This window comes from Caretta caretta, chromosome 7, assembly GCF_965140235.1.
Source record: "Caretta caretta isolate rCarCar2 chromosome 7, rCarCar1.hap1, whole genome shotgun sequence".
NCBI classification, from domain to species: Eukaryota; Metazoa; Chordata; order Testudines; family Cheloniidae; genus Caretta; species Caretta caretta.
This window is the reverse complement of record NC_134212.1, coordinates 81,760,092-81,773,739: the sequence shown is the minus strand read 5'-3', so window position 1 is coordinate 81,773,739 and position 13,648 is coordinate 81,760,092. Positions and strand designations below refer to the sequence as shown.

At 40.8% G+C, this 13,648-nt stretch overlaps 1 protein-coding gene and 1 long non-coding RNA gene across 2 annotated transcripts in view; one reads left to right on the top strand and one right to left on the bottom strand.

Moving 5' to 3' along the window:
* The window catches only part of MYPN (myopalladin), a 114,339-nt gene that overhangs the window by 39,119 nt on the left and 61,572 nt on the right, over nt 1–13,648 (bottom strand). The window contains exons 9-12 of the mRNA XM_075130855.1: nt 10,627–10,743; nt 9,529–9,895; nt 6,261–6,860; nt 2,737–2,884 (exon numbers count right to left, since the gene is read on the bottom strand). Of these exons, the coding sequence (XP_074986956.1) occupies nt 2,737–2,884; nt 6,261–6,860; nt 9,529–9,895; nt 10,627–10,743 (1,232 nt within the window). The remainder of the gene's footprint in view (nt 1–2,736; nt 2,885–6,260; nt 6,861–9,528; nt 9,896–10,626; nt 10,744–13,648) is intronic.
* Nucleotides 1–13,648, top strand: part of LOC142072793 (uncharacterized) — a 171,048-nt gene that overhangs the window by 97,477 nt on the left and 59,923 nt on the right. The gene's annotated exons all lie outside the window — the stretch shown is intronic.

Here is a 13,648-nt window from a genome sequence, read left to right as displayed (position 1 = left end):
AACATGTGTCGGTCCACTCTGTTTGGATAGTTATTGAGCAGAACCCATTATCAGCATGGATGCATGTCCTCTGGAATGGTGGTTGAAGCATCAAGGGACATATGAATCTTTAGCGCATTTAGCATGTAAATATCTTGCGACACCAGCTCGAACAGTGCCATACAAACGCCTGTTCTCACTTTCAGGTGACACTGTAAACAAGAAACAGGCAGCATTATCTTCTGCAACTGTAAACAAACTTGTTTGTCTGAAGTACGACTGATTGGACTTGTAGGCTCTAAAGTTTTACATTGTTTTATTTTTGACTGCAGGGTTTTTTTGCACATAATTTTACATTTGTAAGTTAAACTTTCATGATAAAGAAATTGCACTACAGCACTTGTATTATGTGAATTGAAAAATACTATTTTTTTACAGTGCAAATATTTGTAATAAAAAATAAATATACAGTGAGTACTGTACACTTTGTATTCTGTGTTGTAATTGAAATCAATACATTTGAAAATGTAGAAAAATTGAGGAGTATTTAAATAAATGGTAATCTGTTATTGTTTAACAGCGCAATTAATCACAATTAATTTTTTTAATCGTGCGATTAATTGCGATTAATTTTTTAAATCGCTTGACAGCCCTAGTAAAAACAATATTGAGAAAATCAAATATAGTGAAACTACTAGCTAAGCTCAATATAGGACAATACTCATATCCATTCATTAAATACTTGTCTTTTCTATGCAGGACTGATTTATCAATGTTTGATAAAAGCTGAATACAAATTCCTAAAAAAGAACTGTCTCCTGGTACTCAAAATAAATAAATAAATAAATAACCCCCACAAATAAACAAAGAAAAAGCCAAGTTAATGCAGAAATACCTGATACAAAATTTAAAAAAATATTTTTCAATATTTCATTTGTTGGGACAAAGTACAGAAACATCTAGATATAGTGCATCAATTTCAGTATGGTGATTTTTGCCCACCTGCCAAAAACAATGGTATTAGTGGAAAACACCATATGTCCACTGTTCTTTTTTTTCCCCTCCTTCATTTCATGTTCTGTTTGAAGACCAATACCAAGAGGTTTTCTCTCAAACTTTCAGGTGCTAGTATCAACCAAACCAGTATCCTCCCCCAGTTGTGGAGGTATAAAAATGTTAGTGACTCAGGTGGGGATCTGGAAGCAGAGGTGAAAACAGTGGATTTAGCTCTAACACTGAGTCCATTGCAGAGGAGATGGATTGTTCATTTTGCGGTGGAACTAGACTTCCCCTCTTTTTTTGTTGAACCTCCCCAAAATTGTATGTTGTCTGGCAAGTTATCTTAGTAATTAGAGATGGGTCAAATCTGAACTTCCTCGAAGTTCTTGGGCTGCAGGATTCAGGATTTTGATTTGGCCTCATTCCCAATGATAAATACAGTATATAAATAACTTGTGGCATCAGCAGATAACTTTAATACTATGCAGTGCCCCTTGTTTCTACAGAGATTATCATGCAGTTAACTTTACAGACTGACGTGTATTTCACAGTAGTTATCTAAATAATTTGTCTTACTACCATAGCAAGTACAAACTGTAACACTTGTGATTCATCTGCAAAACATACCACATGCCAATTGTTTTACTAGAAGTATTCTAGGAGGGGAATCCATGAGAGGAAAGGTTAACAGCATAATTAAAAAGCCAGAGATTACAACAGCAGTTGTAACAGTGGGTAACTGACTCCACAGAGCCACAGTTTTCAGATACCTGTGTATTCTCTTTCAGAGATGCTTACATACACTTTTTAAAAAGTTCTTCTTTGTGAGAAACTTGGGCAAATCCCTCCTTTTGGGACTAAGCCTCAGTAAACAGGTTTAGTACCAGGGGTCCCATGTAAGTGGTGAGGATAGAATACTTTCCCACAGATAAAATGGCTACTCTGTAGCCATTAGTACATGCTCAGTCCTTCATGTCCAAGTTCATACCAATATTATTAAATGGCTGTTGAATCTGCATTATCAAGGAATTTCCCCAGCCTCCCCCAACATTTTGTTGCCACCTTAATTTCTTATTCACCCACATTTTGAAGTATTTACTGATCATACTTATTTCAACTGATATTCACTTTCTTGAGCTTTGTTAAAAACTTATTTAATCAAGCTCACCTAAAACTGGCTTTGAAGTTCCTACTGAAGGACGTAACGGCTACCACAAACATTTTTATGATAAGCTGATAATGAAATAACCTCTCAACTAATATTACTAAGTTGTCTGAAAAAATGTTCATAACAAAAAGAATTAAAATGGCGTATTAATTCATACTATTTCAACCCAAGTAAACAAGCAATCTTTCATACAATTAGTTGCCTCTACTTAAGTTGTAACAGATATGTATAGTAGATGAATTAAGATGTGTGTAATTAATTAAATGTCATGAAAAGTGAGGAAGTGAAATCCATTACAGGTGAGGAGCCTATGTCCAGATAAGGTTTTATATTCCTGCACTGCTACCTAAATTTTCTCTATTAGAGATTATCAAGCAAAAATGTAATTCAGTCTTAAGAACTCTCACAGTACAAAATTCTACAATCCATACCTCTTTCTATCCTTTTAAAAACTCCAGTTTGTTATTGTACAGCAGTACGTACTACGAGACCTTACAGCCTTACAAGCATCTATGTCCCATAAGACTCAACATCTATCTTGCTTGTGATGAGTGAATGAAGTGCACTTTAATAACAATCAATATTTTTACCTGCTGACTACTATGTCGATGGACATCCTCTTTGAAATTCATTTTTCTCTGCAGGTCCCTTACAACTGCAGCTTTATTGTCATGAATATAATCATCTGTTGCTAATTGCTGGGGCTTTACATTTTTCTTCATTAGTCCATGGGTTGCTCTAGAAAACAGATCTGTTACTAAAATGCTGATAATGATAAATAGTAGTCAATCACTTTTGTAATGTCATTCATTATACTCTAAATATGCAAAGAAATCAGCTGACTGCTTCATCTATTAAACAGAGAAAAAAACTTACTATCTTACTGTGTGCATTTAACTCTCCTTAATGCCAGTAGGAATTAAGAATGCACATCTAGAAAAGAATACGCATTATATACTACATCTTGGTTCCAGATCCTTCCTTTCTGGAATGATGTCATCAGAATAACACCAAGCTGTTCAAGAAATGTGTGTACATCTAGGCATAGGTACACAGAGACATAGATGTAACATACCAAAAAAGTTAATGGTGTTTACCTTACCAGGGTAACTATGTAGTGGGTGTGTCTTCACTCTCCCCTTCTCTTCTGATATTTTCCCTGATCATTCTTTCCTTTCTGTGCCCTCCCCTTCCTGGTTCTTCTAAGCCAAATCCCTACTTTTCCATTTCTGAGATGCTGTCTCTTTTTAAACTAAATAAAACTTTAATAAATGTTTGAATATTAAACAACAGTCTCTACACTAAGCGACTATGATATTGGAACACTATGGCCTTCCTGCCCCAAAAGCAATTGGGGAGTAAATCTGGAATGTACTAATATAATTAATTAGTTGTGTTCTGACTAATGGGAAGTAACGGTAGAAGGGGTAACAGTCCCTCACTATGAAAAGCACATTTATTTTAGATCATCCCGCACAAGTTTGGTGTTATCTCACCATTCCTACTGCAGTAACTCTTAACATCACCAATGAAAAATAATGAAGCTAAAGTTCTGGTAAATCATGGAAATGTAGGGCTGGAAGGCACCTCAAGAGGTCATCTAGTCCAACACACTTCACTGAGGTAGGACCAAGTATATCTAGACCTAAATGTTCATCTGTTAACTCAAATAATTTTCAGCTCTTCTGTATGATTATTTTTGTGCCCCTCATTTTGATGCTTGCTCCCATATTAAGATGCACATTTGGCCCTTGGCAGTTTAGGAGCTATTTACATGTGGAGTTAGCTCTGGGCTATGAACCAGGAACTGAATAATATGTATAATAATAGTTACCTACCATACCTCAGTATTCTGAGGATTAATTAGTTAATGATTGTAAAGTGCTATATAAACATGAAGTGTGATTAATGTGAAGGGAACAATTATTCTGCAGTACTTATGCACTAGCTCCAACTGGGTTTTTGTTTGTTTGTTTTTTGCCTATTGTTGTTGTTGTGAGGTTGTAAAAGCCTGCAGAGATCTCATTCACTGTTTGGTGGGGTAGGGTTAAAATTGTAACTAAGAACATGACAGCTCTGTTTCATGTGTCTGCCTTCCATGCTGAGACTACAGAAGACTCCAGGCATGTGTTCTAGAAATGTTGCTGAGCTCAGCAGAAACCAATTACCTGGTGGTGCTGAGCAATCTTAAATGTACAAGGGAAGAGGTTTCTTCGAACTTTACTGTGAAAGACTGGTGAGTGTTGGGAGTAGACATAAATTTTTGTAAATTCCTAGATTTGTCTGTATTTGACATAAAGTTATGGTCATGGGGACTGCACACAGGACTGTGAGTTAGGAGACTCTAGGTTTATTCTTGACAGTCACTGCCTTGCTGTCTCTCATTTACTCCATGTGTAAGATAAGGATAGTAATGCTAACTCCCCCTTTGTAAAGAGTTTGGAGGTCTATTCATGAAAAGATCTTTAAAAGTGTTACAATCTCACGCAGTGTTGGTGTGAGATACAGCAGTTATTATTATTATTAATCTCAACTCTGTCAAGAAAACAATGACAGAACACCCTCTTCTGGCCTTCAGGCAACCCCCCAGCCTCTCCCAGCTCATCATCAGAAACAAGCTTCCTACAGACCAGGACACACCAACTCCAAGTAGCACCAGACCCAGCCAGAACAATAGATGCAAAAACTCTAGATGTTATCTTCACTGCTATGATTATCAATACCCCCAACCACATACCTTTCAAGATCCATGGGTCCTACACATGCCAATCACAATATGGGGTATACCTCATCCAGTGTACTAAATGCCCCAATAACAATCCCAGACAATCCCTACGCTCTCAAATGAACTCACACAGGAAAATAATAAAAGACAAAAACACCATGGTGAACACTTTTCACAAAGCAATCACTCCATATCTGACCTATCAGTCTTCATTCTCAAAGGACACCTGCACAACACCTTCAAAAAACAAGCCTGGGAGCTTAAATTCATAACTTTACTAGACTCTAAAAATCCTGGACTGAATAGAGGCACTAGATTTATGTAAAACACTATATAACCCACTAACCCCCCCACACCCAGCTTTTTTTTCCTCTTTCCCCCCATGACTGCAGCGGTATTAACTGGCCTTGAACACCTTGAACAGTCCCTTGAAATATGTGTCATCTACTTATTCTTAACAATCTGTTCCACGCTGAGTACATTTCCCAGACCTGAAGAGGAGTTCTGTGTAAGCTCAAAAGCTTGTCTCTCTCACCAATAGAAGTTGGTCCAATAAAAGATATTACCTCATTCACCTTGTTTCTCTAACAAAAAAACGAGACACTTGAAACATTAATCTTTTGGGTATAACATCTTACTTGTTTGGTTACATAGAGCACACTAGTCTGTCACATAAACCTCTCTCTACCGCTTGTTCTAATAATTAAATTACCATTTATTTGGAAACTATTAATTCATCAGAACTTTTATACGGGTCTTTAAATATTTAACAATTGCAAACAAAACAGCATCCTTTTGTAAATTATTTTTAGATATACCTATTCTATATGCCTACCATTGGGTCACCGTGTCTTGGTTACCAAATCCTTTAAAAAATTTTAAATAATTTACGCACAGTAGGTAAATGAGCTTTTATAGCTCACAGATAAATTTTAGATTTATATAGCTTTTATAGCTCACAGATAAATTTTAGATAGGGTTTAGATTACTTATTCTGTAAAATCTCTTCCTCCCACTAACAGAATTCTCTGCATCCCTGACGAAGTCTTGAGAGTCCTCAATATCTCCCACCTCCATCCATTTTAACCCTACCATCTTGTCATCCTGAGTCCACCCTGTCCTCCAGGTATCATGTTGTAGCTACCATCCTTCCAGATGGGCCTGCCTCAAAGCTTCCTTAATTGGGCATAAGGGTTGAATGAATCAAATCCTCCTTTCCAAGAAGTGGGCATGCTGCTAAAGGATAAAAACCCACCAATATCTTTTTATTTCTCTTTCATGAATGACATTATTTCAACAAAACATCCATGTGAGCACAAAACAGAAATTAACCATGGTTTCAAAGTAACCTCCTGTACCAACTTCAGCTTGTAAGTTTGTGCTACTTACGCAGCTGGTGCGCTTCTAGGCAGACCCATAGCATTGGTTGGTGGTATAGAAGGAAGTGAAGGAAGGACAGAACTGAGAAAGGCTACTGGGTTCTGAATCCGGCTGATTGGAGAGACAGGAGTAGGAAGTACGCTGTGGGGCTGAAACTGGTTCAGGCTAGATATAGAAAGCAATAGTGGAGGCAACACTGATTCTTTGGGACTTGCTAGAGGCTGCTCACTTTGGCTTGTAAACCTTCCTGGAGACCTTGTCTGGATTGGTGGAGGAGATCCTACGAAATTTTCCTTGTTCATTGTTCTTTCGGTTCCTTGAGACATGCTGCTGAATGTAGGCACTGGGGAGCTGGAAGGGGAGTTGATAGGTGGTGTGGTGTTCTGGGAAACAAGGAACTGTTTCGGTCGGGTATAGCTGAATGTCTGGGAAGGAGAGACTTTGGCCTGCTTGTATATAGTTGATGTAGACTGCTGGTTGAATGAAGTAGCAGAGTTCAATATACCTGTGTTGAATGGCAGTTCTCTTGGAGATGTGGGAGATGGCTGCTGTAGATGCTGCTGTTCAAGCAAGACTTGGTTGTGGAGCTGTTGTAACTGGGTGGGATCGCTGTATACAAAACAAGGATAGGTGAAATCTGTCATGTGCCACACCAAACTGTTAAACAGATTGTCTGTGCTGCCACTGTAATTCTGAGAGTATAAATTTTCATGTGCAGCTGGTCACACCTTGGGCTCAAAAGGAAAGGGGAGGAAATTGTGATACTGATAACAAAAACTAGGGAGAGCGTCTTTCCTTCTCCCAGCTCCAGTTACATACCATGTACTGTGGCATCAAGCAAAGAGAATGATATCGGGTGGAAAGAAAATACTGTTAAAATAAACCACTCCTTTCCCCTGCTAAAAACCCTTCCCCTTTCTTCCCACTGCCATAATACATACTATTTGATTGGGACAGTTTTGTTTTTTTAAACTTTAACAGGTGAAGAGAACTATTCGCAGGAATATAAAACTCCGATCTGGAGACTTCACTTCCTTTATTTTAAGAGAGTCAGATTTTGCTGTTATAGTTAGTACTCAGTAGTTCGTCTCCACTGAAGTCTGTGAGCTTGCACTGGTGTAACTGAGAGAACAATTAAAATTAACTTTTACAATCCAATATCAAGCCTACCTTGTTAACATCGGTTAAGAGTTTAAACTGAGTGCTGAAACCAATAGTATGGTAAACAAAACTCTGTAATAACTACACTTCAAGAGTAAATGTAATCAGCCTTAATTTGGCTAGTGTTGATATTCAGTGCAGGGCTGGAGTACATCATTCAGGGAGTAGCTGCATTTCATGCAATTTTTATTTCCTAGATGTTATTTATAGTGGATGTCTTTGTTTACTTTGCAGTCAAGGCAAATTCTTTCCCACATTATGTGATATATTTTGTTATTATGCATGTGGAAATATAGCATATGGATAATAGGCTGCCTTTCCCCTTAGTGAAAAACAACATAAATAACCAATATGGGATGTGAAGAGTCATCATGTAATAAATTGCTCAATTTTTCTTTAATATCTAACAAAGAAAGATAGACAAACTGCTATTGCTTATTTTTTTAATGTTCATTTTATATTGCACTTTAATCTTCACCATTCTATGCAGAGTCTTCAAACCTTATGGTGCATTCATCTGTCTATGAATTCACTTACATTTTCTTCACAAGATTTATAAATTGCATATGAAAATTTATCTTTCTGGCACTCCAAATCCAAACCCCATGAATTTAGTGGACCTTCAGATTTATTTAAATGTAACTGTTGTTCTTCACATAATTTAGTACCCACAAAAAACTATGTTAAAAGAACATTATTAAGATTTCAAAGTCAAGCACTGAAAAGTTACAAAATGCCAGAATTAAGGTTGCCTGTGCAAGTTTAATTTGGCCTCCTTGGGCATCTGCATTATGATACAGCCTGTAATTACATGATCACATATTATTTTTTCCACAGAACTCCATAGTCATTCAAGTGTTCGGCAACATTAATAATGTTGTGAAGACTTACCATGTCCCTCCTCGGCCTTTTTTTCTCTAGACTAAACATGCGCAATTCTTTCAACCGTTCATCATGTCAGGTTTTCTACATCTCTTATCATTATTGTTGCTCTCTTTTGGACTCTCTCCAGTTTGTTTCTTTCTTAATGTGTGGTACCCAAAACTGGACACGTTACTCCAGTTGAGGCCTCAGCAGTGCCAAATAGAGTAGAACAGCTACCTCCCTTGGCTTACATAATACATCCCAGAATTACATTTTCCTTTTTCACAAAAGCATCACACTGTTGACTCAGATTCAATTTGTGATCCGTTATAACTCCCAAATCCTTTTCTGCAGTACTACCATCTAGCTTATTATTCCACATTTTGTAGTTGTGCATTTGATTTTTCCTTCCAAATGTGCCAAACAAGCTGTTGGCAAGTCACTTACTCTCTGTTTTCTCATCTGTAAAATACTACACACTTGCCTCAGAGTATTAATTAGTTAATTTTGTAAAGTACTTTTAGATCTTTAAATGAAAGATGCTACGTAGGTTTGCTTGTTTGTTTGTTTGTTTTTTATGAAGGGCTCTACACTGCTTGCTAAATTGGATTTGAGGCAAGGAGCTCTGTAAGTTCCATTAGCAAAAAGATAGAAGTATATTTCTTTAATTAACTGCAAAAGGGTGTCCAGATAAAAGAGGATGCAGTTTGAGTGTAAATCATGGCTGGGATTCCAGAAGTTGCCCTTGAACAAAATTACACTGGTCTTTAAAATCTCCCCTCAGACCACACAGTGCTGTAATCCTGCACTGGTATCACACCGTCTTAAACCTCTAAATATTTGATTTGTCTCAGGATGAGATTAATTTTCTGGGTTATAAAGTTATAAGGGAAGGTCTCATGAATCTTCAGTTTCAGTCAAGAAATACTACACCTACTTATCTATATGAAATACCCAATTGTATGTATCTACTCCAGATAAGATTACATAAGCAGAGCTGAGTGAGAAACTTGCAGAGTGTGCTTGCATTTTGCCTGGATCCAGGCAGTATGATTAATCTCTTACTTGCAACAACACACACAAAATATCACAGAATTCATAACACAAAAAGAAATGGGAAAATATTTTTGAATTTTAAAAAAATGTTGTAATGCACTTTCATTTTCTCATGAAATACACATGAAATCAGAGTTAATTTAATGGAATGTGATTTCTAACACTCATATTAAGACTTAAAATCCCTTTTACTTACAGTTTTGGTTTAGCCAGTACTGGAGGGGGCTCTTTTGTAGGTGAGGTTGGCTCTGGTATTTTCATTGTCTGTCCACTACTTGCCTGAAAGTAGTGTGGTCTAATCTGGTTTGCAGATACTCTTCCATCTTCTGATGATGTTTCACTTTCTTTATCATCTTCAGGCAGTTTAAAGTGCACCCGGAGGCCTATCTTAGAACTTGACCTGGGTTCATTGTGGTTCACAAGAACTCCTTCTAATTTAGGTTTTGGAGGCTGATCCACCACTGGAAGTGAAGGGATGAGTGCGGTAGGATGTTGTTCAGCAGCAATTAAGTTGATTGAACTCATTGTATGAAGGGCAGCAGTATTGCTATGGTCCTCAGGCCCTGAAATGGCAAATATTAAACTTATATTGTTACTTAAATGTGGTGAATTAGATTACAGTAAAATCATAACTGTTGCAGTTGGGAAAGCTCAGACTAATGCCTTACCTAGCTTTGGAATGAATTGCTTTGCTATATTCATACACATACACATACCTATTTCTTAAACTTAACAGGGAATATTATAAAGAGAAAAAAAATAATTTTTCTACAATTGGAAAGATCTAGAGGTGACTACACCCCTGTTCCCCAATGAGTTTGCAAGCATCTTCAGAATCAGTCAGAAAAATTCTCTAGTTTTTATGGTTGCAAAGGAAACCTTCCAAACATGAGCGAAATGCAAACTAATGCTGTGCTGAGTCTTTCTTTCCATTTATTGATGCGTTACTCAACCAGCTGCTTTGTATCTCAGAAGCTCAAAGCAGGAGAGTGGCAGTTGAGGATCTGGGCCAACGTGTTTGTTTTGGGCTTTATACTATAGTAAGAGAACTGATACACTGGAGAGAATCCAGGGAGATTACAAAAAAGATTATTGATCAAATCCTGAGGTCAGTGACAGTTTAGCTCGAGAAAAGATGCTGCAGGATTTGTCCCTTCATGTCCTACCAGGATGGACAGAAGTACTCTAACTGGAGAAGTGAAGTTCTGAAAAGACACAGCAATCTGCTCTATACAATATCACAGCCTGATCCATTTATATGTACTTGCAAGAAAGTTACTAAAAATTCTCTTACCTTTAACAGTTAGACAAGCAATGCTAGAGACAGTGCCATATTTATTGCTTGCAGTACATGTGAAATTCCCAGAATCTTCTGAAAACACTTCAGCAATTACCAAAGTGCAAATGTCCTCTGAAATTCATCAGCAGAAATATTAGTGTTTTATAGCCCACTGTAAGTGAACTCATGCTAATGAAACACATAAAGGCCTTGCCTACATTAGGACATTTTCTAAAAATTTCCCACTACTGCTAAGAGTGATTTAGCTTCACCAGTGTTAACAATGTTGGCAGCCCTAGCATAAGTTGGCTACCAGCTGTCATTGGCAGATCTGCAGCAATTGGTGTCCCATCTATAATAGGGCTCTAACATTGCTTGCACAAGTGAAGCTGAACAGGTGATAGCAATAATGGGAACATTTTCTAAAATGTCCTTACAAGGGATGCCAACTTTGTAATATTTAAAACCCAGACACTCCAGCAGGAGTGCTAGAACCTCCCCCGGCCCACCCCCCCAGCCCAGGGCACCCCATGTTCTCCCCATGCTCCTCCCCATTCCACGTTACCTGGGGGCGGGAGAGGTGCTCTGTCCTCCCTTGCACCGGCTCCCCACAGCATGTTTGGCCGCCCTCCCTGGCAGCCAGGCCTGAGTGGGGAGTGGGAGGGAGCTGCTCCCGGTTGCTGCTCTGTGCAGTGTGGCCAGCTGCTTGGGAGAGAGCCTGGCTGGGGAGGGGTGGCAGTGGCAGCCTACTGCCTGCCAGGGCTCGGCTTCCGGGGACAGGAATAGGGTTGCCAGATGTCCGCTTTTCAACCAGAACACCCGGTTTAAAAGGGACCTGGCGGCTCTGGTCGGCTCTGCTGACTGGGCCGTTAAAAGTGTGGTCAGCAGTGCACCAGGGGCCTGGGTCTAAGGCAGGCTCCCTGCCTGCCCTAGCTCCGTGTGGCTCCAGGAAGCAGCTGCCAGGTCCCTTCAGCCCCTAGGTGCATGGGCTGTCAGGGAGGCTCTGCACGCTGTCCCCACCCCCAGTGCCGGCTCTACAGCTCACATTGGCCGGGAACCACGACCAATGGGCGATGCGGAGGCGGCACCTGTGGGTGGGAGGGCTGCATGTGGAACCTCTCTAGCCACCCATGAGCCTAGGGGCTGAAGGGACCTGGCGGACACTTCCTAGGAGCTGCGGTAAGCGCCACCGGGATCCCGCACACCAACCCCCTCCCCCAGCCCAGAGTCCCCTCCCGCACCCAAACTCCCTCCCAGAGCCCGCACCCTGCATCCCCTCAACACCCAGCCCTGAGCCCCCTCCTATACCCCAAACTCCTCATCCCCAGCCCCACCCCAGAGCCTGCTTCCCCAGCTGGAGTCCTCACCACCCGCCCTGCACCTCAATACCCTGCCCCATCCTGGAGCCCTCTCCAGCATCCTGAACCCCTCATTTCTGGCCCCACCTGGAGCCTGCACCCACAGCCCATACTCCCCCTCACACCGCAACCCCCTGCCCCAGCTCAGAGCCCCGTCCCACGCCCCAAAGCCCTCATCCCCAGCCCCACCTCAGAGCCTGCACCCCCAGCTGGAGCCCTCACCCCCCTCCCACACCCCAATCCCCTGCCCCAACCGAGTGAAAGCGAGTGAGGGTGGGGGAGAGCAGCAATGGAGGGAGGGGGTATGGGGCGAGCGGGAGTGGGGCCTCGGAGAAGGGGCAGGGCATGGGCAGGGCCACGGGGAAGGGGCGTTCGGTTTTGTGCCATTAGAAAGTTGGCAACCCTAGACAGGAGACAAGCATGCCAGGGGGGACATGCTCAGTTGCTGTCCCCGGAAGCTGAGCCTGGGCGGGGAGCAGCCTGCCACTGCTGCCCCTTCCCTGCCAGGTTCTCTCCCAGGCAGCTGCTCTGGTCCCACCCCTTCCACTCCCCGCCTGGGCCAGCTGCTGTGGGGGGGACTCGACCCTGTATGTGCACCTCCCAACGCATCGCCTAACCATACTTTCGGTGTCTGGTTACTGCTTCTGACCGGACATTGCCAGGTGCCCCTTTCGACTGGACTTTCGAGTCGAAAACTGGACACCTGGCATTCTTAGTCCCTACTATATACAAGGCCAGAAAACAAGCTCCCCTTCACTAAGGAGCTTAAAATTGAATTTAAGCAAATACAATGGGCCAAATTTTTCCAAACTACCGCAAAAAGGCTCTTAAGGTAAGATAGGTGGAAAAATGGGTGCAGTTAGCTGGAAACAGTTTTGGTAGGATCATCCCCTGTGGTGAAAAAACAAAGACCAAACCTACACTTAGGTCCTGACTTTCAAATTTACAGGTACAATTTTGCACATGGAGTGAACTGTCACCCACATCAGAAAGTCACTCTTTCTGTACCATGGAGACTCGTTGTGGGCACCAAATTCTGAATACAAATTTGGTAACTTGGTTTGAAAATGAAATCTGTGACTATGCTGTTCCTGGCTGACCAGTGTCTGACATGTCCTGGCAGCTGCCGCAAGATGATAAATACCCATCATGGTAGGATTGTTTGTATTTAGTCAAGTTTGGATAGCATTTCAAGATTATAGAAGTCTGGGCTGACAAAGTTTTCTTCAAGGACCAGTGAAGGTTTTACTGTTGCTTTGTAAGAACTTTGCCAGGAAGAACAGGTGATCAATCTTCTATTAGTATCTTGTGGGGGGACGGACCATGCCACATTTTGATTTGTTAACCCTTTGTACTTATTGGGAGAATCCAGTAGCAGTACAGAGGTTACTTGCCAATGATGGTAACAGAATGATAGTTTATTATAATGCTAGTTTGTCGTATTATAGTACCTAGCTTATGCTAAGATTTGCCAACCACTGCTTATGTGGAAATCCAGATTCTTTTTGAATGAGCAGTGGATGATGAGTCAGTGGCAACTGCACCCAGCTGATTACCTGCTAACAACTGCTTCACATTAAGCAGTGATACCACTAGCTGATAAATGATGGCATTGGTAGATTCTGGTGGAAGTTCCATTTAGTCATTCCTGAGCTGACGTGAAAGCTATTGTGGAGCAG